The sequence below is a fragment of the Chionomys nivalis genome, chromosome 4 (genome assembly GCF_950005125.1).
Source record: "Chionomys nivalis chromosome 4, mChiNiv1.1, whole genome shotgun sequence".
Taxonomy (NCBI): Eukaryota; Metazoa; Chordata; class Mammalia; order Rodentia; family Cricetidae; genus Chionomys; species Chionomys nivalis.
Window position 1 is genome coordinate 72,284,289 of NC_080089.1, and position 22,015 is coordinate 72,306,303.

Here is a 22,015-nt window from a genome sequence, read left to right on the forward strand (position 1 = left end):
AGTATACTTAGTGTCAGACTCCTGTGCTCCTTTCTCTTAGTGAGTATACTTAGTGTCAGACTCCTGTGCTCCTTTCTCTTAGTAAGTATACTTAGTGTCAGACTCCTGTGCTCCTTTCTCTTAGTGAGTATACTTAGTGTCAGACTCCTGTGCTCCTTTCTCTTAGTGAGTATACTTAGTGTCAGACTCCTGTGCTCCTTTCTCTTAGTGAGTATACTTAGTGTCAGACTCCTGTGCTCCTTTCTCTTAGTGAGTATACTTAGCAGCAAGTGCTACAGTGAAAGTCCCTTGCGTCTTAGTGAAGCCAGAAGAGGGCACCAGATCTCATTATAGGTACCTGGGAGGCACCATGTAGTTGCTGGGAACTGAATTCATGATCTTTGGAAGAATAGCTAGTGCTCTTAACCTCTGAGCCATCTCTCCAGCCCCTACACAGTGGTTTCTAATTGCCCTGAATGTCCTGGAACTCGCTTTGTAGGCCAGACTGGCCTCAAACTCACAGAGATCCGCCTGCCTCTGCCTCACAAATGCTGGTTGTTTGAGACAAGGTCTCACTGAGTTGACCCATACTGGCCTTGAACTTGCTATTCTCTTGCCTTAGCCTCCTGAGTGGTTCTTATAGGCCGGTGCCACCAGACCTGATTGGATTTGGTTTTTGGTAGTGTATGGATAGGTGGGTTTTTTATAAAGTGAAGTACCCTTAAGTGATTTTTGTTGTTTTGAAAAGAGTTTTATTATGTAGCCCAGGCTGGCCCTGAAATTCTGGTTTTCATGCTTCAGTTTGCAGAGTACTCAGGGTACAAGTGTTCCCCAGCATGCCTAGCTTTGAACACTTTTGGGATTTATTTTTTATTTATTTTTAATTATGTGTGTGTTGGTAGTACTGGTGAATGAAGATGCCTTCAGAGGCCAGAGGCATGGGATGCCAGGGGTGCTAGAATTACAGGGGCTGTCTCTTCCCCTTCCCACATGGCGCTGGGGACCAAACAACAGCTGTCTGTGCTCTTAATTGCTGAGTCATCCTTCTTGCCCCAAACAATGTTTGTATGACAGGGCATAGTAGTTTACTACATAGAGAGTTCTAGGCTAGCTGGATTGCATAGTGAGATTCTTTTTCTAAAATAAATGAATGAATGAGGTACTGTCATTAAGTTATCAGTTAAAATTTTTACTTCTTTTTAAAAGTATTTTTAGAGCCGGGTGGTGGTGACACATGCCTCTAATCCCGGCACTTGGGAGGCAGAGGTTGGCAGATCTCTGTGAGTTCAAGGCCAGCCTGGTCTACAGAGTGAGTTCCAGGACAGGCTACAAAACTACAGAGAAACCTGTTTTGAAAACAAACAATCAAACAAATTTTTAGAACATGTATTTATCTTTTTTATTAAAAGTTTTTACATTTTTTCATGTTCAAAAATTAGGTATTCTAGACTTAAAAACTAACATTCTCAAGCACATTTTATCTTCAGTTGTCAGAAGGATGTATGTTCATAGAGTGTGTTGAAAATTAGGAAAATCGACGGTTCTGGTTCTGTCGGGGGTAATATTTAGGCTGTTATTTTGATAAAACCCAGTTGCTCTAATATGATTTGAGAACACTTGCTCCGTTGGAATGTACTTGCAGGGAAAGAACTGGGGCCTGGGTGAGAACGCACCATACTGGCTGGAATTGGTTTTGTACATGATCATCTGTGGTTTAGACAGTGAAGTGGTTGTGTGGAGTGTCTTAGGGTCCACCATACAGGAAAACACAGGATTGCCAGGGTTCACACATGGAGCCGGTGGTTCAGGCTTCATTTCTGCATCTGAAGTCAAAGTACTTTTCTTGTCCTAAAAGATACATAAAACCATCCTCAGTTACACAAGAGCAGACTTAGACCTATCTATTCCTCTCACCCTTCATCTTTTCATAGCCTCTTTTCTTGGCGCTCTCTCTCTCTCTCTCTCTCTCTCTCTCTCTCTCTCTCTCTCTCTTTCTTTCTGAGACAGGGTTTTATTATGTAGCTTTGGTTGGCATGGAGCTCACTATGTAGACCAAGCTGTTGTGGAACTCAGCAGAGATCTGCCTGCCTCTGTAGTGCTGGGTTTAAAGTCTAGGGCTACCTACCATACCTGGCTGTTGGGAAATATTTTAAGGTGTGCTATTTTTGTTTATGCTGCATTTGTTTAACTCTGTGAAGCTGTGATTCTTTGCCTGTCTAAAACACCTGATGGTCTAGTAAAGCACTGAACGGCAGGATCAAGGATAGGCAGGGCTGGCAGGCAGAGAGAATAAATCGGGGGAACAAATGAGAGAACAAGGGGAGGAGGACGTCAGGGGCAGCCACCCAGCCACCCACAGAGTAAGAGTGAAAGTAAGATGAACAGAAGAAAAGGAAAAGCCCAGAGGAAAAAGTTAGTCAGGATAATTTAAGAAAAGCAGGCAAGAAACAAAATGGGCATTTCTAACTCAGAGGAAGCCACTGTAGCTGGGCCGTGTTGGTGCATGCCTTTAATCCCAACACTCGGGAGGCAGAGACAGGCGATTCTCTGTGAGTTCAAGGTCTACAGAGTTGCACAGAAAAACAGTCTTGAGGCCGGAGAGATGGCTCAGTGGTTAAGAGCATTGCCTGCTCTTCCAAAGGTCCTGAGTTCAATTCCCAGCAACCACATGGTGGCTCACAACCATCTGTAATGAGATCTGGTGCCCTCTTCTGGCCTGCAGACATACACATAGACAGAATATTGTATACATAATAAATAAATAAATAATTTAAAAAAAGAAAAAGAAAAAAGAAAAGCAGTCTTGAAAAATGAAAAACAAACAAACAAAAGACTAAGTCTTCGTGTGAGAGTATTTGGGAGCTGGGTGGTGGGCCCTTCAGAAACGCCAAAAGAGCAAAACATTGCACAACACTTGGCTTTATCATGTTCTCTCATTTAGGGAAAGGGTCTCAGGAGGCCCAGGCTAGCCTAGAACTCTTATGTGTAGCTGCAGATGACTGTGAACTTCTGACCACCTTGCCTTCAACCTTCCAAGCATTAGCATCATGTCATGGGCCGTCATGTGTAACCACCATGGCTGTCTTGGAACTCACTTTGTAGACCAGGCTGGTCTTGAACTCACGGATATCCGCCAACTCTGGCACCCAAGTGCTGGGATTAAAGACGTGTGCCACCACCACCTGGTTTAGTTAATCTTTTAAATCCTTTGGCCAGTGCAATTTAAAAAGCCATCGAATTACAGACTTTGCTGTGAAGCTATCTATGGAGGCCTCTGTCCTGAGCAGCCTTCACCCATTCAACACGTTGTACACTTGCTGTCTTTCTCCTACATGGCTGCCCTGTTCTCTTAGTATCTGTGCTGCAACCTACACAACCTGAATTTGTTTCCTCACAACTCCAGCCTTGCTTTATACTTAATGCCCAAATCTCTTTTTTCATCAGTCACTAATCTTTCTCCCCAAAGAGGTTTCTGGGCAGCGCTCACACTGCTTATCTGGTAGAGAAGTTTTGTCTACATAGTGTTGCCGACACCGCATCCTTTTCTGGTTCTTTGAAACACAGTCTCGCCGGGCGGTGGTGGCGCACGCCTTTAATCCCAGCACTTGGGAGGCAGAGGCAGGCGGATCTCTGTGAGTTCGAGACCAGCCTGGTCTACAAGACCTAGTGCCAGGACAGGCTCCAAAACCACAGAGAAACCCTGTCTCGAAAAACCAAAAAAAAAAAAAAAAAAAAAAAAAAAAAAGAAACACAGTCTCATCCTGTGGCCCAGACTGGCTTTGAACTCAAGAAACAACTCCTGCCTCAGCTTCCTGAGTGGTGGCACTGCAGGCTTGTATCTTGGCTCTGCGATTCCTGTACTAGCTGCACAACATTGTTATTTTATAAACCTACATGGCTAAAGATGAGGCAGGAGCATAGTGTGCTTTACTACCGTGAACTAACGTCATTGGAAGTTGCAAAGGGAGAGAGAGGCCATTCTGTTATACAGGCGGTCCTGGTCTGAGAAAAAAAAATCTAGAAACTGGAATACTAGAAGAGTGTGGTGTAAGGCAGAAACTTCCATCAAGATGTGACCCACTCAAAAATGGCTATAACAGCAACAAAACCCAAACCACAGATTTGGGCTCACTTGAAGGAAAATTGAATGCAAACATTAAAATGCTGAATAAATGGATTTTTTGAAACAGGTCCCAATAATTATGTGACCCAAACTCCTTGCAATCCTCCTGCCTTAGCCTCCATAGTGCTGGGATTCTAGGTCTGGACCACCATGCCTAGCTATATCATGGGCTTTCTTTGGTTATTACTATCCGCTTCAGTTACTGAGGACTCCAGTTTTCATTAAATCACCTACTACTGAAACTAAAACTTAGCACCTTCAGCTCCAGAGTTCATTTTTTAAAAAGTCACTTCAAAAAATGCAAATCACTGGAAGATTTATCTACTATCAAATCAGGGGATGGTGTTATCGAGATATATCTTTCAGATATCCATTGTAATTGAAGATGTTTATAGGTAATCAAAGTAACTACCACTTTACACCACTCACTGTAAAAGCAGATTTGTTATTTGGATTTCAGCCTCTTTGTGGTGGCGTAGGCCTGTAATCCCAATACTTGGGAGGTAGAGGCCAGAGGTTCTGGAGTTCAATGCCAGCTACACAGAGAATATGAGGTCAGCCTGAGCTACTCTGTGAAGCTCTGTCTAAAAAACAAAACACCACCCCAAACTCCTCCCTCACCCAAACTAAAACAAGGGGTCAGGGATATAACTACTTAGCATAGTGCTCTCCTAATTTGTGTGAGGCTTGAGGTTCAGTCCCTGGTTACAGCAACACAAATATCAGGTCTAATTGTGAAACCAGTTTTGCCCAACATCAGCTACTTGAATGACTTCCTTTATTATTTACTCATTAGCTAGGTAGGAGATAGAGGAAAGTTAGCAATCCTCTGGTGTGAGGGCACTTCGTTCCCTCACCACGATCCTTTTAGATAAGACATACTATAAATGATATCAAAATGAAGGTACTAGGGCTGGGAAGTGTAAAGCGATTGCCTACCATTCACAAGACCCTGGATGAAATTCCCACGAGTGCAAACATAAAATAAAAATCATCCCGGTAAAAACCATCACCAGTTTGTAGCGAGGTGCCTCCTTTATACCTTCAGAGCAATAATTACTTAGTGGATCGTGCATGTACACTTGTAAATGTAAAAGCCTGGTGACTAACTAGGTGAGTAGATGGTGCCTCAAACACTATCAGAGAGTTTGACTTTCCAAACCCACCAAGTCGCAGTCAATTTCTTTCTCCATCTTCTCAATCTCTTCTGCCAAAGCAGCTCTTTCCTGATGGCGAGATGTCTGACGAGGGCGCGGGGTACGGTCTCCTCACAGAACCGAGGCAGCAGCAATGAAGAAATCAGAACTTTCCGTGTCGCGTAAACTGCTAGATATGGGGAGTGAGCGAGTAGGTGGAAAATCTCAGTCTTCCAGTGTGGCAGCCGGTCTCCATGGCAACCGGCTGCAGGCGTGGGAGCCCGGATGTTATGGGGATCCGCGGTCGCCCCGCCCAGCTTCCGGCAGCCTCAGGGCCGCCTGCCGCACAGATCTTCGGGCGTTGTAGTTCTCTTTCTCCGTCGCGGACTAGCGGGAGACCCAGAAGGAACTACAAGTCTCAGCATGCCCCACGGCGCCGCGCCTGCCGCCCCTTCCCTGCTGCGGACGCCCGCGAGCAGGTTGTTGTTTTTATGAGGCGTCACTGGCGTCTGGAACCCGGACGCCGCCACGGTGACAACCGGTGCGGTCAGGCGGAGGAGGCGCTGCCTTCAGGTAGGTACCCGGGGCACAGATCTGGAGGATGCGGTGGGCGCCGCATGCAGCTCGTGCCTTCGGGCATAGCGCCGGGAGGCAGTCTTCTGGCGTTTTCCCCGGTCCTCACGCTCTCGGGCGACCTCGGGTGGAGGGCGCGACCCGGCGGGCGTGAGGCGCGGGCTCGCGGGCTGCAGTCCCCGCGAGCTCCGAGCTGGGCGCCCTGGGATTCGGGTGCGGTTGCATCCATATGCTGAGATGCCGCGTGCGTCACCCTGCGGTCGCTCTGAGATCCCGGGTGTCAGGAATGAAAAAGTGCCTGCGTGCAGCCCAGAGATGCCACTTCTAGTCAACCCCGAAGCCGTTCTGCCCCACCATCCCCTTTTTCTTCTGTTCTTCACCCTTTCCCTCCGGGGCCTCCCCAGCGTTGACCAGGCTCGTGGGCTTGTCCTCAGTAGCAGCTGCGCGTATGCCATACGTGTTTACCTTTATTTTTCCAACTCTGCCAGGAGCAGCGCTGGAGTCCTAGACCTCAGCAAGTTGGGGTGTTTTGTTGAGGGGTAAACTGTGCACCTCCCTCCCTCACGTTTCCTTTTTTTAACCGTATGGCGCTATTTGCACCCCGAATGGGCAACCAATTCACGACTCTAAATTAGTTCTTTTGCGTCTTCCAGCAAGGTCACGTTAATTCTTGAAATGTCAGTATTAACTATCCAGTCTTAAAGTCCCTTTGGTTTTCTGACATAGAGTTTCTCTGGAGCCCTGACTGAGCTAGAACTCGCTCTGTATGCCGGGCTGGACTTGAAATCGGAGTTCCGCTTGCCTCTAACACCTGAATTCCGGGATTAAAGGTGTGTACCACCACCGCCCATCTTCAAGGTCCTAATCTTAAAAGGCGTCCGATTTCTCTGGGAATGATTTATCACGTGTAGCTGGTTTGAATAGTTTACTATTCTGACCAAACTAAAGTCATACGGGAACTGCCGAGGTTGTGAGGTGAGTTAATGCTGGGAAGTACTTTTTTTTTCTTGCCATGTCGCTCTGGTCCTGGTAGTACTTAATATAGCCCAGGCTAGACCTGGGAGTTTACTTGCCTAAGACTCCTAAGACTTCTAAGCACTGTGATCATAGCTAAGTACCAGCGAGCCCTGCTGTTTTAACCCATTTACACTAAAGTTGGAATTCCAGTCAAGGGTGTCAAACTAGATATTTAGAATCAGAAGCTGGAGACTGTCAAGCTTGGTACCAATCTGGGCAATATAGTGAGACCATATTCCCAAATGAAAAGGTCTGTCTGAGAATGTAGTCTTTTTGGTATAGTGCGTGTTTAGTGTATGTAAGGCTCTTCTGGGTTCAATCCCCAGGATGATCTCAGGAAAACCAGAGAACCAGTGTTATGCTCCGAACCAAAGAAGAGACAATCATATTTGTGTTGGAAATAGAATAGAGTTCAAGGGATATTTAGTTTGAAAGTGATTATCTAGGATGTGAAACTAAACTGACTTCTTTTTGCCTTACTGTATTTTCTGTAGTGGGTGGAATGCAGCCATTTTTATTCCCCATATGGGCTGGGCAATGGTGGCGCATGCCTTTAATCCCAGCACTCGGGAGGCAGAGGCAGGCAGATCTCTGTGAGTTCGAGACCAGCCTGGTCTACAAGAGCTAGTTCCAGGACAGGCTCCAAAACCACAGAGAAACCCTGTCTCGAAAAAACCAAAAAAAAAAAAAAAAAAAAAAAGTAAAAAATATTCCCCATATGGCATCTTTTTTTTTTTTTTTTTTTTTTTTTTTTTAAGATTTACTGTTTTGTGTTTTACCTATGCGTTTGTAAGGGTGGCACACGTGTGTAAGGCCAGACTATTCGGACGTGTGTGCTGAAAACTGACCTTGTAACATCCGCAGTAATCACCCCTGTCTCAACTAGCCCAGGCCGGCTCAAATTGGCGTTGTTGTTGGGGGTTGGGGGAATGGGAGACAGGGGTTTCCCCCCCACCCCACCGCCCCACAACAGCCCTGGCCTTCTTCCTAGAACGAACTTGTTCTGTAAACTAGGCTGGCCTTGAACTCAGAGACCCACCTCCCTCTGCCTCTGAGTGCTGGGATTGGGGTGTCTATCTGTGTTTAGATAGTGTCTGACTCTGTCCAAGGACTGGGGATTGTTACAGTTACCCTGCCTAGATTCCTGTGCAGTTGTGAGCCTGCTTGAGCTCTTCATAAGATTATCTGCGAAGCCTTTGTTGCTTTTTAGGTGGTATTATTTATAACCTGTTTTCTGTGGTTGTCTCGGGAGCTTTCCTCCACATTTCAGTTTCTTATCAACATTCTTCTGTCCTTTAGCTGTGTGTCTGTGTGTGTCTTGTGTTGGTTTGTTAGCTGTGTTGTGGCTTCTTCTGGGAGAACAGTCAGCACTTCTAACCTGAGGCTTCTCTCCAGCCTGTCTTGTGTTGGTTTATCTGTGATTAGGTTTGGTTCATTCACAGGGTAAAAGAAACATTTATATTAGATTAGTGTATCTGAGCTACCAAGTTCCACAGCATTGCTGTCTAGGTGAAATTGTATTTTTAACTAACTTTAAACTATTTAAATATGAATTTTATTTTAAATTATTTGAATATAAATTGTAAAACCCATATTTGTGGTTTGAAAAATGTCAAGAAGGTGGCCTTCACAGTCATCACTGCCCCTCCTCTAAAGGTTTCTATTCCTAGTAACAGTCAGATTTGACTAGATTAACCAAGTAAATAGGCTGGTTTCAGTATTTACTGTAATGGAAAAATTAAAAATGCTGCAGGATCCCCGGCAGCAGTAGGCAGCAGAAATGCTGTAGGTCCCCAAGTGGTGTTAGCGGGCCATGTGGCAGCAGACAGCAGGTCCTGAGACCAACCAGCCCCAGGCAGAAATGGCTGCTCATCCCCGAGCAGTGGCTCGTTCCAGGCAGGGAGACATGTGGTGGATGGGCAAGAAACAGACATGGATAGGCACGAAATGCAGAGTGAGGTTGAATATTTATTATGGGGTTTATGAAGGGGGAAGGGAGGAGAGAGAGAGGAGAAGAGAAGAAAAAAGAAAGACAGGGGAAGCAGGGAAGTGGGGAGAAAGGCAGAAGTGAAGCTGCCTCTCAGAGAGGAAGAAGGAAAAGAGAGTGAGCTCAGGCCAGAAGCTGAAGATCAGCCTGCCTCAGCAGATGGGGGAGTGGGCGTGGCTTGTCTCTTAAAGAGACACAACAATCATTACATTTACTATTTGCTTATGCAGTTAAACAGGACCAAACCATCTTCCAGTTTGAGTTCAGAGTTGGAGTTTAGTCCTATAATATGGAAGGATTGCATGTAACTAATATGTTTTGAAATTTTTGTTTCGTTTTATTTGAGTTTTTAGGAAGGGTATTTCTAGTGTGAAAAGTTGCTGAGTTAGTAGGGTTTTCTTGGAATTCGGTACCGTGAGTTGCAGATTTTCCTCTATAAGGATATAATCTGATTGTTCTTAGTGTGACTGACCTACTCAGCTCTGAGTTCATATTGCCAGTGAGCTCCAGCGAGCCTTGCAAAGGAAAGCAGGGTTCAATGATGAATAATTAACTGAACTTCTGAGACTTTCCACTGATAAGTTGGAAGTAACAGCTGTGCATTTTCAAGGTGGATTTGTGAAGATGGAATTGGATATGCAAATAAAATTGCGATGACAACAGATGTATTGACCTTAGTAGGTGACATGTGAAATTTCACATTGGTAGTGTGAAGACAATGCCATGCATGTTTTTTGGTGCATAATTTTGGAGAAGAAATACCATGGCTTCATTTGTCTTCTTGTTGGAGCTGGGTAGCATGCTCTAGTTGGATGGCCAATTGGTTTCCTTCCTCACTGTGACTATGCTCTTCTGAAGACCTGGGATTGTAAAACATTGCCTCTGTGGTTGGGCTCTTCATGCTCGTCTTGGTCTCACATTTAGAAGTTTGATTCCATAGGAAGTGGCTTTTTTTTTTTTAATGTTATCCTCCCGAGCAGCAAGACTACATTGAGTCTGAAATCCTCCGGCAGATGTGAGAGCCCTCCTGGGTGAGGTGGAGATGCCTCCTCCTGGGAAAGTCAGCTGTTGCCATTGGCATCTGATTCGTGATTCCGGGGTGGACCTCCTTAGGTTGACATAAAGCATTAATGTAAAGCAGTGTTTAGAAATTTCTAGGTTCATTTGAAAGACTGTATCAGAGTAGCATAGATGTGTGGAGGTAAATACTTGGGAAATGTACTGTGGAGGGTATGGACAGCTCAGGCGTGTCCTTGTCAGGCCCTGGTGCTGCCAGATGACAGCGGATGCTTTTCTCCTGTGATCAGATGTGAACGGCAACAAGAACGGATGTTTAAAATCCTTGGATTATCAGCTTTTCTTTCTGAATACAGAGACAATAACTAGGAAAAGTAGAGTAAATTATGTTTTTGTGAAAATGTTTAGAATTAAAACATTAGTGTGTGTGGGGAGAGAGAGAGAGAGAATCAGATTTGAGAGATGCTGAAGCCACCCCTGGACTCAGTGCTGCAGTGTGGACCCTGCCCATCTTAGATATTTGTTAACTTTAAAAAGGGGGATTTATTTTTTACTGTGTGTTCCTGTGTCTGGGCATGTCCATCGGGTAACGATGGACACAAGGTGTTGGATCCCCCAGAAACAGTACAGTTTTTGTGAGCCACCCATTGTGGGTGCTGGGCACTAAGTTTGGGTCCTCTGACAGAACAGTGCCCAGCTAACTCTCCGGCCTCATTATTAGCTCTCTTTGGTTTTTTTCAAAGTTGGACTTTAACTACCCTGGAGAAATAGGGTTTCTAACAGTGCAAATAGCTGATGGGAGGAGGACTTCTCTCCTTTGGGTATCTTAATTTTCTCTCAGGGTTTGAATCGTTGTTCTCAACTTTAAGAAGTTGTGGCTTTAGATTGAGGCAAAAGAAAGGACTGTTTACTTCAGATATTTGCGAGTGGTTTTGGCTTCCTGGTTTGCAGAGTGTTACATCACAGAAGGAAACTTGCAAAGCAGTGGTGTGTTGCCTCACTGCTCTTGCAGAATTGATGTTCTGGATGAAAAGGTGCATTTAGTGTTTGCAGCAGTAGTACATAAATGGGGTGAGTTTATTCCTCTGCTTTTATATTTTAAAAATATTTTAATAGATTTTGTTTTTAGAGGTAGAGTTTCATGTAGCTCAGTTTAGTTCAGCCTTACTATATGGACTAGGCTGGCCTTGAACTTCTGTTCTTGCCTTTCCAGTGTTGGGAATTGTGTGCTACTACACGTAGATATTTTGAAGACAGGGTTTTACTCGTGGCTAGGTTGTCCTGGAGCTCGTGGGTAGTTTTACTGCCTCTGCTTGCCTGAGTGTTGGGTTTATAGTGTGCCCTCCTTGCCTGGTTTACATTATTTTTTTTAATGTTTTTTATTTTATGTGCATTGAAACTAGGGTTACAGACAGTTGTGAGCTGCCATGTGGGTGCTGGGAATTGAACCCGGGCTCTCTGGAATTGCTCTTAATTGCTGGGTCATCTCTCTAGTCTCTGGCTTACATTATTTTTAGTGACAGTGTTTTCTTACCTCATTTCCTACTAGAAGAGAGCCTGCTTATTGCAGAGAGATGTCTTTGTACTCACTGCCAGGAGTAATTAACCAAAGACTACAGAGGACCTTATCTCCTGGACTATGTGGGCTTAATTCACTGGAAATCTAGTAGCTAACACTTTAAGGTAGCATATTAACTTCATTGACACGTTATTTAATTTCTTTAACTTTTCAAGGAGAAACTCCTCTTCTCAGAGATGATGGATGTGTCTTTCACTGTGCTTAAAACTGGTTTTCTTGTTTTTTTTTTTGTTTTTTTTTATTTTGGTTTTTCGAGACAGGGTTTCTCTGTGGTTTTGGAGCCTGTCCTGGAACTAGCTCTTGTAGACCAGGCTGGAGATCCGCCTGCCTCTGCCTCCCAAGTGCTGGGATTAAAGGCGTGCGCCACCACCGCCCGGCTGGTTTTCTTGTTTTGAGACAGGTATAACTCCTGCCTAGAACTTGCCACATGAACTGGCTGGCCTCAAAAATTCAGTGGTCTACCTGCCTGCTGGGATTAAAGGCGTGCACCACCACACACTTTTAATTGTGTTGTATATGTATCCTAATTTGCTTGCTGTGAAGAGACACCATTACCAATGCAACTTAAAAACAGAAGAAATTATTGGGTCTCTTAATTCTAGGGGGTTAGAATCCTTGAGCGTCATGGAGAACATGGCCTCAAGCAAGCAGACACAGTGCTGGAGAAGTAGCTGGGTTTACATCTAGGCAGAGAGAAAGAGAGAATGCTAACTGGGAATGGTTCTACCAACTGGGGACCAAGTATTCAGACATAGCATATGGGTAGACCAGACCTCTGCAGTGTATAGGTCTGTGTGGCTGTGTGCTTGGAAGTGCAGGCATCCCTGGAGACTAGAGGTGTTGAATTCCTGTGGAACTGAAGTTACAGTACGCACTCTTAGCCAGTGAGCCATCTTTCCAGCCCCTTTTCTTTCTTTGACAGCCTAGGCTAGCCTCAGCCAACATGTAACCTTAATTGTCCTGGAACTCATGATCTGATCTCCTGTCTCAGACTTTAAGTAATTGGGATTACAGGCTTAGGTCACTGGGCCTGAAGGTTTGAGGTTTTCTATAGAATAGTCTTTAGGGTCAAGCATGGTGGCTCAAGTCTGTAGTTGCTGAATGGGAAAGTTTGAGTCAAGAAGACAAAAAGTTCAAGACCAGCCTGGTTAAGTTAGTGAGACCTGAAACACTGAGCTGTACCTCAGTGGTAAAGTGCTTGCCTAGCGTGTATAAGGAAGGCCTTAGTTAACTCCCAGGCTGAAAACAGGCCCGTAGAGTGTGCTGATGAAAACATGCTCCATTTTCTTTATTGTCCCTTCTTGGTTTTGGGTCTTGGTGTTAGCGTCTCAGTCCACAATTCAGGCTTGTCTCATAGTCTCTTCTCGCTTGTGGCCGGGGAGCACAGCTGGGTAACAGGCCCAGCCACCACCATGCCTGGCTGTTTGTTTTGTTTTGGTTTTTCAAGACAGGGTGTGTCTCTGTAGCCCTGGCTGTCCTTGAACTTGCTCAGTTGACCAGGCTGGCCTTGGATTCACAGGGCGGGGTTAAAGGCACACCCAACATTGAGTATTTTTAGAATAAGGAAGACTAGGTTCTGCTGTGCTGTTAGGCGGGCCTTGGCTCAGACACTCGGCGGGAATACCATGTAAGCACCATCATATTAGCGTCCAGAGCATTCATTTTTTTCCCTCAGTAACTAAGCCGGTTTCATTTTACATAATGTGTTCTTCAAACCCATGCAGTAATTTTAATCTAATAAAATGAGAGAGTGGAATGCCCAGCTGGGACTGGTGACATGTCTAAGCCATCCCAGTACTTGGGAGTGAAGAAAGGAGGGCTTTGAGTTGGAGGCCAGCTTGGCCTATGTAGCAAGGCTCTGTCTCCAAGATAAACAGATGCAAAGTTGGAGAGAACTCAGTAAAGTACTTGTCAGGCAGGCATGAGGGCTTAAGTTCAGTACCCAGAACCCACATAAGAAAGTGGCATGAGCCGGGCGGTGGTGGCGCACACCTTTAATCCCAGCACTCGGCACACCTGTCATCCCAGCAGAGGCAGGCAGATCTCTGAATTCGAGGTCAGTCTGGACTACAGAGCAAGTTCCAGAACAGGCTCCAAAGAGAAACCCTGTCGCGAAAAACCAGAAAAAGTGTCACGGTAGTGCAGGTTTATGAGTGAGGCAGGTCTCTGAAGTTAGCTGGCTAGTGCCAGGCCAGTGAGAGGTACTGTTCTTTTTGTTTGTTTTCTCCTTTGAGATAGAATCTTCCTATGTGGCTGACTGTCCCAAAACTCACTTATGTAGACCAGGCTGGCCTTGAACTCACAGAGATTCTCCTGCCTCTGCTTTCTGTGTACTATGATTAAAGGAGTGCATGACCATCCCTGCCTAAGAGGCTCTTTTAGAAGAGAGGGCATGGTGTTCATCACTGTCCTCTGGCATCTGTACATGTGTGCATGCATGAAGGACCACGTACAAACATGTGTACCCATGAACATACATAAGCACAAAGAATACCTGTAATTAGCACAGTTATTTAAAATTAGAGTTAGAAGTGACATAGTCTCAGTTTTGGGAAAGCTGATGCAGGAGGATCACAAACTCTAGGCTAGCTTAGTTTATATATCATGTCTTAGGCCATCTACCACTACATAGGGAGACTTGTGTCAGACGACCTCCCATCAAATGAATTGGATTGAACCAAGTGCTGGGTGTGTTTAAAAAGCAGTTGCTCTACCACTAAATTATTACATCATAACCTCTAAACTCTATTTATATCAGCCTGTAAAGCAATATATGAAAATTTCAGAGAGGAGGAGCTAGGGGGCTGGAGAGATGATCTCACTGGCTCCTCTTGCAGAGGACCAAGGTTCATATGCTGGCACCCACATGGTGGTTCACAACCACCTGTAACTTCAGTTCCAGGGGATAAAATACCCTCTTCTGACCGCCACAGGCACCAGGCAAACATGTGGCAGGCAGATATACATTCAGGCAAAACAATCATACACACAAAAAAATGAATATTGCGGGGCGGTGGTGGTGCATGCCTTTAATCCCAGCACTTGGGAGGCAGAGGCAGGTGGATCTCTGTGAGTTCGCGGCTAGCCTGGTCTAGAAGAGCTAGTTCCAGGACAGTCTTCAAAGCTACAGAGAAACCCTGTCTCGAAAAACCAAACAAATCTATATATTTTAATTAAAAAGAGGCACTACAGTGATTGCTCAGTGGTTGAGAGCTTGCTGCTCATGGAGAGGACCCAGGTCCGATTTTCAGTACCCACATGGGTGGCTTATAGGCATCTGTAACTCAGTTCTAGGACATCTGACACCTTTTGACCTCCATGGACCCAAACCTGCATGTGAGACACAGACATGTGCAGGCAAGACACACATACACATACCAAAGTTTTTTTTTTTTTTTTTTTTTTTATTTTTCGAGACAGGATTTCTCTGTAGCTTTTGGTTCCTGTCCTGGAACTAGCTCTTGTAGACCAGGCTGGCCTCGAACTCACAGAGATCCGCCTGCCTCTGCCTCTCGAGTGCTGGGATTAAAGGTGTGCGCCACCACCGCCCGGCCATACCAAAATATTTAAGGAGAATTTTCAGGAGGAAAAAAGACCTCAATGAATCTACTCAGGCTGATCTTGAAGTTAAACTTTTAACCCAGACTGGCCTTAAACTCCCTGTTGTTCCTCAGCCTCCTGCATAGCTGCAATTATAGGCCTGTGTTTAGAGTCAGAGTCTGGACAGTGACCAAGGTGGAGTCTTGATGGAGAGCCCAGCAGCTCATGACTTTTACCTACCTCAGTCTGTGGTCTGGTGGAATCACAGAACTGTGAGATAACAGTGCCCCCATTCTTCTCCCTCATGCACGTCTAATTCTAGAAGATACGGAAATGGAAACCCTGCCTTCTTCATAGTAAAATGTAGCTTCTTAGGAACAATGTGGCGGGTGTCATCATGCCAGGTAATGTTGTAGTTAGTGGGGAAAGTTAGTAGTGTTGTGTTGCTCCTCGTTTTTTGAGACCATGTCTCAGTGTGTAGCCCTGGCTGTCCAATGTGGACCAGGTTGGCCTCAAAATCAGAGATCTTCCTGCCTCTATCTCCAGAAGGCGTGGTCCACACCCCCTAGCTAGTACGTGACAGTTCTTAATGAAGGGTAATGCATAAGAATGAGTCTCCTACCCTTGAAGCTCTTAGAAAGCCCTTGGAATTTATGGAGGCTGATGGTTAAGGGAGCCTGTCTGCCTCCCTCTCTTCTGTCTTCCACTCTTTCCCCTCCCTTCCCCTCTGGAGTGTCTTGCTGTCTATTCTGGGCTGGCTTACAGTCGGCAGCCCTCTCACCTCAGCTTTCCTAGTGCTGCCTCCCGGGATTGAGGAGCCTTCCTGCTGTCCAGGAGTCTGGGGAAGGTCATTGCAAACTAGCTATTCTTAGTGCGGAACAGAGGGTGGGGCAACTTCTCACTTGTAAAGTGTAAAGGGGTGTCTGGCACTCCAGGTTGGTCTGGAGCTTCCTGTGTAGCCAAGAGTGACCTTGAACTTTTGATCCTTGTCTGCTAGGATTCTGGGTGGTGCCAGCTGCTTAGTTCACAGGTGCTGGAAATCAGCTCTAGCTAGGCATGCTCAGATGGAAATCCGAGCTATGTCCTCACCTGTGGATGCAGTTTTGTTGGAAGCACAGCCTTCAGGTTGGATCTGACCCTTCCATAGTGTCTGCAGTGCCAAAAGCTAGTTTATGAGGTGAATTCTCAAAGCATAGCATGGTGTTGCAAACCAGTAATTCTAGAATTCTGGAGACAGGTAAGGAAATTGAAAGTTAAAGACTAATCTATGCTAGCTAGTATAAGGTATGAAGCTTGGCCTTAGCTTAGACGTGTTCCCAAATAGCTCTTAAAACTTAAATTAACCTGTTTATATTAATCTACATTCTGCCATGTGGCTTGTTATCTCTCTCTACTGTACATCTGATCCCCCTCCTCGTCTTGCTGGCAAATTTCTCCCATCTCTTTCTGGAAGTTCTGCCTATCTTTTTCTAGTAGCTATTGGCATTCGGCTCTTTATTAAACCAGTTAGAAGGCGCCTTGACAGAGACACATCTTCACAGTGTACAAAAAGATTATCTCATAAAAAAAAATCCAGGCATCCTTTGTCTTTCAGATCTAATTTCTGTTGGTTGTAGCAGCACAGCTGTGCAGGTTGCCTTGGCTCTGAAGAGTTTGCACATCTTTACAGTTTGGTTTCTTCTTACAGGTGTGCAGTCATATGCCCAGTGTGGAAAACCCAAGGGGGTTGTCACAGTCCTGTCTCAGTCTCACCTGGGGGTTTTATGCTGTGTCACGTAGAGATTTTACAGACATTTAAAAAATGTGTCCGAGGCTGGAGAGATGGCTCAGAAGTTAAGAGCACTGGCTGCTTTTCCAGCGGTCCTGAGTTCAATTCCCAGCAACCGTGTGGTGGCTCAAAACCATCCAAAATGAGATCTGGTGCCCTCTTCTGGTGTGAGGCTTAACACACAAACACAAACTATGTACATAATAAGTAAATAACATCTATAAATAAATAACATGTCCCATGTTTTGCTATATGTTCTTGTATTTATAGACTTGAAAAATGTCTGAAAATTCCAGCGACAGTGACTCATCTTGTGGTTGGACAGTCATCAATCATGAGGTATGTTCTCTGGTACATTGTTAGCAGTGAAGAATCTACTTTATGGAGGTCAGTGTTTTCTACACGTAAGCCATGGGTTTTTTTGTGGATAGTTTGGGCATTTTCCCAACTAAACTTGACTGCTAAAATACTATTGAATTACATAAAATCCTAGTTCTTTCTTTCTTTCTTTCTTTCTTTCTTTCTTTCTTTCTTTCTTTCTTAACAACTTTGAGACAGGGTCAAAACTTTGAGTTGCGCTAGGTAGCTTTGGAATCTTTATGTCCTCCAAAACCACAGAGAAACCCTGTCTCGAAAAAAAAAAAAAAAAAAACAAAACTGGAATCTTTATGTGGCTCGGGCTGATTCTCTTGAACTTGGAATCCTTCTTTCTCAGCCCCAGGAGCTGAGATGACAGGCCTGTGCCAACACACTTAGGGTTTTGCAGTTTTTTGTTAAATGTTTGTTTTTGGTTGTTTTGAGACCTTAATGTCTCAGTTTGTAGCTCTGGCTGGTCAGAATTGGCCTTGAATTCACAGTAGCCCTTCCAAGTGCAGGGACTCTAAATGAGTGCTAGTATGGCTAGTATGGTTTTGCTTTTGAGAAAGTCTCATTCTGTCACATAGACCGAATTCCTTTTTTCCTCCCCTTCCTTCCTCCCCCTGATCATAGCAACACTTAGAAAGGGAAATATTTAATTGGGCTGGCTTACAGTTTCAAAGGTTTAGTCTGTCGTCGTCATGTGCTGGAGAAGGAGCCAAGAGTTCTAATCTTGAACCACTAGCAGCAGGGGTCTGTGCTGGGCGGAGCTTGAGCATGTGAGTCCTCAAAGCCCACCCCCACAGTGACACAATTCCTCCAACAAGGCCATAGCTCCTAAGAGTGCTGTTCCCTGTTTCTAAGCATTCAAACACATGAGTCTAGGGAGTATAACCTATTCAAACCACCACATTCTACTCCCTGGCCTCCATAGGCTTGTAGCCATAATATAATGCAAAATGTATTCAGTTCAACTTCATTAGCCCCGTAGTCTATCACAGTTCAACAATGTTTAAAAGTCCAAAGGAATCCCTCTGCCTCCCATGTCTGCGATTAAAGGCAAGCGCCACCACTGGTGACTTCCTTAACATTGAGGTGCTGACTTTATTGTTAGATTCTGCCCTGTATAGCTACATTCTTGTGTAATTTTTTTATATTTATTTATTTATTATGTATACAATATTCTGCTTGGGTGTATGTCTGCAGGCAGAAGAGGGCACCAGACCTCATTACAGATGGTTGTGAGCCACCATGTGGTTGCCGGGAATTGAACTCAGGACCTTTGGAAGAGCAGGCAATGCTCTTAACCACTGAGCCATCTCTCCAGCCCCCTCTTGTGTAATTTTTCTTTTTTTTTTTTTTTTTTTTTTCGAGACAGGGTTTCTCTGTGGTTTTGGAGCCTGTCCTGGAACTAGCTCTTGTAGACCAGGCTGGTCTCCAACTCACAGAGATCCGCCTGCCTCTGCCTCCCAAGTGCTGGGATTAAAGGCGTGCGCCACCACCGCCTCTTGTGTAATTTTTTAAGACTTTTGTGGTACATTGTTTTCATTCTCTTTTTTGGAGGGGGGACGTTGAGTTGGAAGGAAGATCAGTGTCTCACTGTGTAATTTAGAAAGGTTTCTAAATTACCACACAGCCTAGGCTTGACCTTCAACTTCTGATTCTCCTGCTTTGATTTCTGAGCACTGGAATTGGAGTACTTGGTCGTTGGTCTCCTCCTCCTCCTCCTCTTCTTCTTCTTCTTCTTTTAAAAGGATATATGGTGTTTTGCCTGCCTTACATGTATGTACTGTTGTATACAGTGCCCTTGGAGGCCAGAGGATGGTGTCAGATTCTCTGGGACTGGAGAAACAGATAGTTGGGAGCTACCATGTGGATGCTGGGAACTGAACTTGGTCTCTGGGAAAGCAGCCAATGTTCTAAACTGCTGAGCTATCATCTCTCAGCCTTTGTTTTTGTTACTGTTTTTGGAGAGAGGGTCTAGTTGTGGCTTTATGGAGCTTACAACTTAGTCAAGGCTGCATTGAAATGAACATAGTTGCAAAGGCAGTTTTGTAATGAGGAATGGTGTAACTAGAACATTGTAGACACTAGCTTATTTCTCACGCTGGTGATTGTTTTCAGTGTAAGAAGTCAGCATCAGGCCAGTCTGATTTGTTCAGATTTGAGTAGTCTCATCAAAAGTTTCTCATTTGTTTTTAAGATTTTGTAAATTTTGCTTACTTCATCAGTGAATTAATTAATTAGTTAATTAATTTTTGAGACTGGGCCCCACTGTAGTCCAGTGCGGTCTAGAACACTATGTAGCACACACGCTGCCCTCCAACTGGAAATCTTCTGCATTGCCTCCCAAGTACTTGAGTTATGGGTATTCACCATTAGGCCTAACTGATGCTGGTACTTGATAGTATATATATGGTACATAGAAATAATTATTTTAGCCAGGTGGTGGTGGCACATGCCTTTAATCCTAGCACTTGGGAGGCAGAGGCAGACAGATCTCTGAGTTACAGTTGTGAGCCACCATGTGGGTACTGGGAATCAAACCGGGGTCCTCTGGAAGAACAGCGGGTACTCCTGAGATATCTCTCCAAACCCATAGTGTAGATAATTAGCACTCAGAGTTTGGCTTTAGCCTCTGAGCCATCTCTCCAGGACCATGGGAAGATTATTTAGCCAAGCTTTATTCAGAAGATAACTCCAATAGGCAATATTTAATATTACTAAATGTAAAAGTTAACCTTCTTTATGCTCATTCTATTTGTGTTCACCTGTAATGGGCTTGAAGCATGAACCTATTCTGTAGTTTCCCTCGTGCAGGCCTGTATGGACTGAGTGGAACAAATTCAATCAGGATAGATGATGTTTAGAGTGTGGTAGCCTCAGGAACTTTCAACATATCACATATCAAATCCAATACCTTAATTAATAGTTACCACTTTCCCCTAGGGTTCTGATGTGGAGATCGTGAATTCTGCCAGTGACAGCTGTGAACTGAGTCTTGGCAGTTCCTCATTAGAGCAAGAGGAACTGCAGGTTCTTGATGTGGGGCCTGGAGGTGAAGGTAAGTTTCCGTTTCTTTTGCTGGGGCTGGGGGTATCTATCTTCCTTGATTGCCATTGGAATGGTCTTATCCTGTATGTTCCCCGGACTTGTGGGAGCCGGAGACCTGCCAGCAAGTGTCTGAGAGTAGTTAGAAGGCTGCTGATACCTGAGAGCCATTAATGTGTTGCATTCCTTGTGTGAAATTGTTCCCTCACGCTTTCGAGTAATTAAAATTTGTTAGCAAGAACAGAGTAATCATTCTTGGAAATTGATTTTGTTCTTGAATTCTATTCAGAGTTTACTGAGTGTCTAAAATGAATGCTGACTTTAATATCACCTGTTGTCGTTATCCTTTGAATAAAGCAGCTTAGCTAGATAATCTTTCTATGGTATTTTAGTCTCTTGGTGCTGAGATTGGGTGACATCACATATGTGATGAGTTTTCAAAGAAATAACGCTATTGATCTTGGTTTTATAGCAAACAGCATGTCATCCATGGGAGATAGCATGTTGTCATCAGTGGGAGAAACCAAGTCAACAATTGAGGTAAACACTTTGTTCTGTGGATGTTTGATAAAGATTGTCCTTCTGTTTGTAGCTAAGCATTCTGTTACCTAGATGACAAGAAAAATAGTGGGGAAAAATATCAGTTTTAAAGTTAAATTAACTTCTTCTGGGTTTCAGAGCAGGACACCAAGGCAGTGCCTTCCCCTAGGACAGCCTCACAGCTCCGACGGTGACTAGAAGACGAGTTAGTGTTGTTGAAAGAACTGTTCCCTTACCCCATATTGTGATCATTCTTGGAAAGTGATTTCATTCTTGAATTCTATTCAGAGTTGACCGAGTGAGTGTCTAAAATGAAGGTTAATTGTTACATTTGATAGCAAATTAAATATCACCTGTTGAAGTTATCCTTTGAGTAAAGCAGCTTGACTAGACTATCTTTCCATGGTATTAGTCTCTTGGTGCTGAGATTGGGTCACATAAAGTAATTCATTTCTGGTAGGGTCTGGAGAGATAGCTCAGTGATTAAGAGTGCCTGCTACTCAATCATGAGGACCTGGGTTCAGATTTCACCACACATGGAATAAGCTGGGTGTCCCACAAACAGCTGTAACTACAGCTCCAAGGGAGCTGATGTCCTCTTTTCACCTGTGTGCACACATAGACATGTGCATACACTTACGCAGATACAATGTCTTGAATTCAGTCCCCAGGAACTCACATGGTTGGAGAGAACTGGCTCTGGCAAGGTGACCTCTGCCACATGCACCCCACCAAAAAAGCTATTGAAATAATTTATTTTTGGAGATGGGAGGTCCAAGATGAAGGTACTGATAACTGGTTTGGTGTGTGGTAATTGCTCCTTGCTTTAGGATGGTGCCTTTTACCATGTTCTCTATATGGAACAAATGCCACACCCTTGGGTGACAGGAAGGGAATGGCCAAATGGCATCCTGCTGTGTGCTCTCAACAGCATTCTCCCCATCTCCTCAGCTTTAATGTTTTGTTTGTTTGGGGGATTTTTGGAGGCAGTGTCTTTTTACTCAGCCCTGGCTGACTTAGAACTCAATACGTGGAGCAGGCATCCTCTAACATGCACATAGCTCCGTCTGCCTTTGTCTTCTGCGTGCTGAGATTAGTCATATACCAGCCTAAATTTTAATGATGGGGACATACTCAAGTGCCTAGCATAGCTGTTCAGCCAGACAAGTTTAATCAGCCTGTCTCGTATTACCTGGGTGTGTTTTGTGCCAGTAGACTGGTGGATAAGTGAGTTCTTCGTCCTGTGATCATGGAGGAGCTGAGTAGTCTCTTCAACTTTGGAAGCACAGTGGGAGGAGACAGAGGAGTCTCATCTAATTCTTAGCATTAAGAATGGCTTTGAGGGGGC

At 44.6% G+C, this 22,015-nt stretch overlaps 2 protein-coding genes across 5 annotated transcripts in view; one reads left to right on the forward strand and one right to left on the reverse strand.

Moving 5' to 3' along the window:
- Positions 1 to 1,379: 1,379 nt before the first annotated feature.
- Positions 1,380 to 5,497, reverse strand: Pierce2 (piercer of microtubule wall 2). Its single transcript, XM_057768704.1, has 2 exons — positions 5,269 to 5,497; positions 1,380 to 1,827 (listed from the first exon to the last, which is right to left on the reverse strand). Exons 1-2 carry the CDS (start codon positions 5,293 to 5,295, stop codon positions 1,486 to 1,488), a joined length of 369 nt encoding a protein of 122 aa, XP_057624687.1. The 5' UTR covers positions 5,296 to 5,497; the 3' UTR covers positions 1,380 to 1,485.
- A 198-nt stretch (positions 5,498 to 5,695) lies between these two features.
- Positions 5,696 to 22,015, forward strand: part of Ccpg1 (cell cycle progression 1) — a 30,859-nt gene continuing 14,539 nt past the window's right edge. For 3 of the 4 annotated variants that reach the window (XM_057768111.1, XM_057768109.1, XM_057768112.1), the window contains exons 1-4: positions 5,696 to 5,811; positions 16,990 to 17,058; positions 20,026 to 20,140; positions 20,600 to 20,667. In XM_057768111.1, the coding sequence (XP_057624094.1) occupies positions 16,999 to 17,058; positions 20,026 to 20,140; positions 20,600 to 20,667 (243 nt within the window). In that variant the 5' untranslated portion in view covers positions 5,696 to 5,811; positions 16,990 to 16,998. Of the gene's footprint in view, positions 5,812 to 6,537; positions 6,642 to 16,989; positions 17,059 to 20,025; positions 20,141 to 20,599; positions 20,668 to 22,015 lie in introns of all 4 variants that reach the window. The other variant, XM_057768110.1, reaches the window with a different exon arrangement.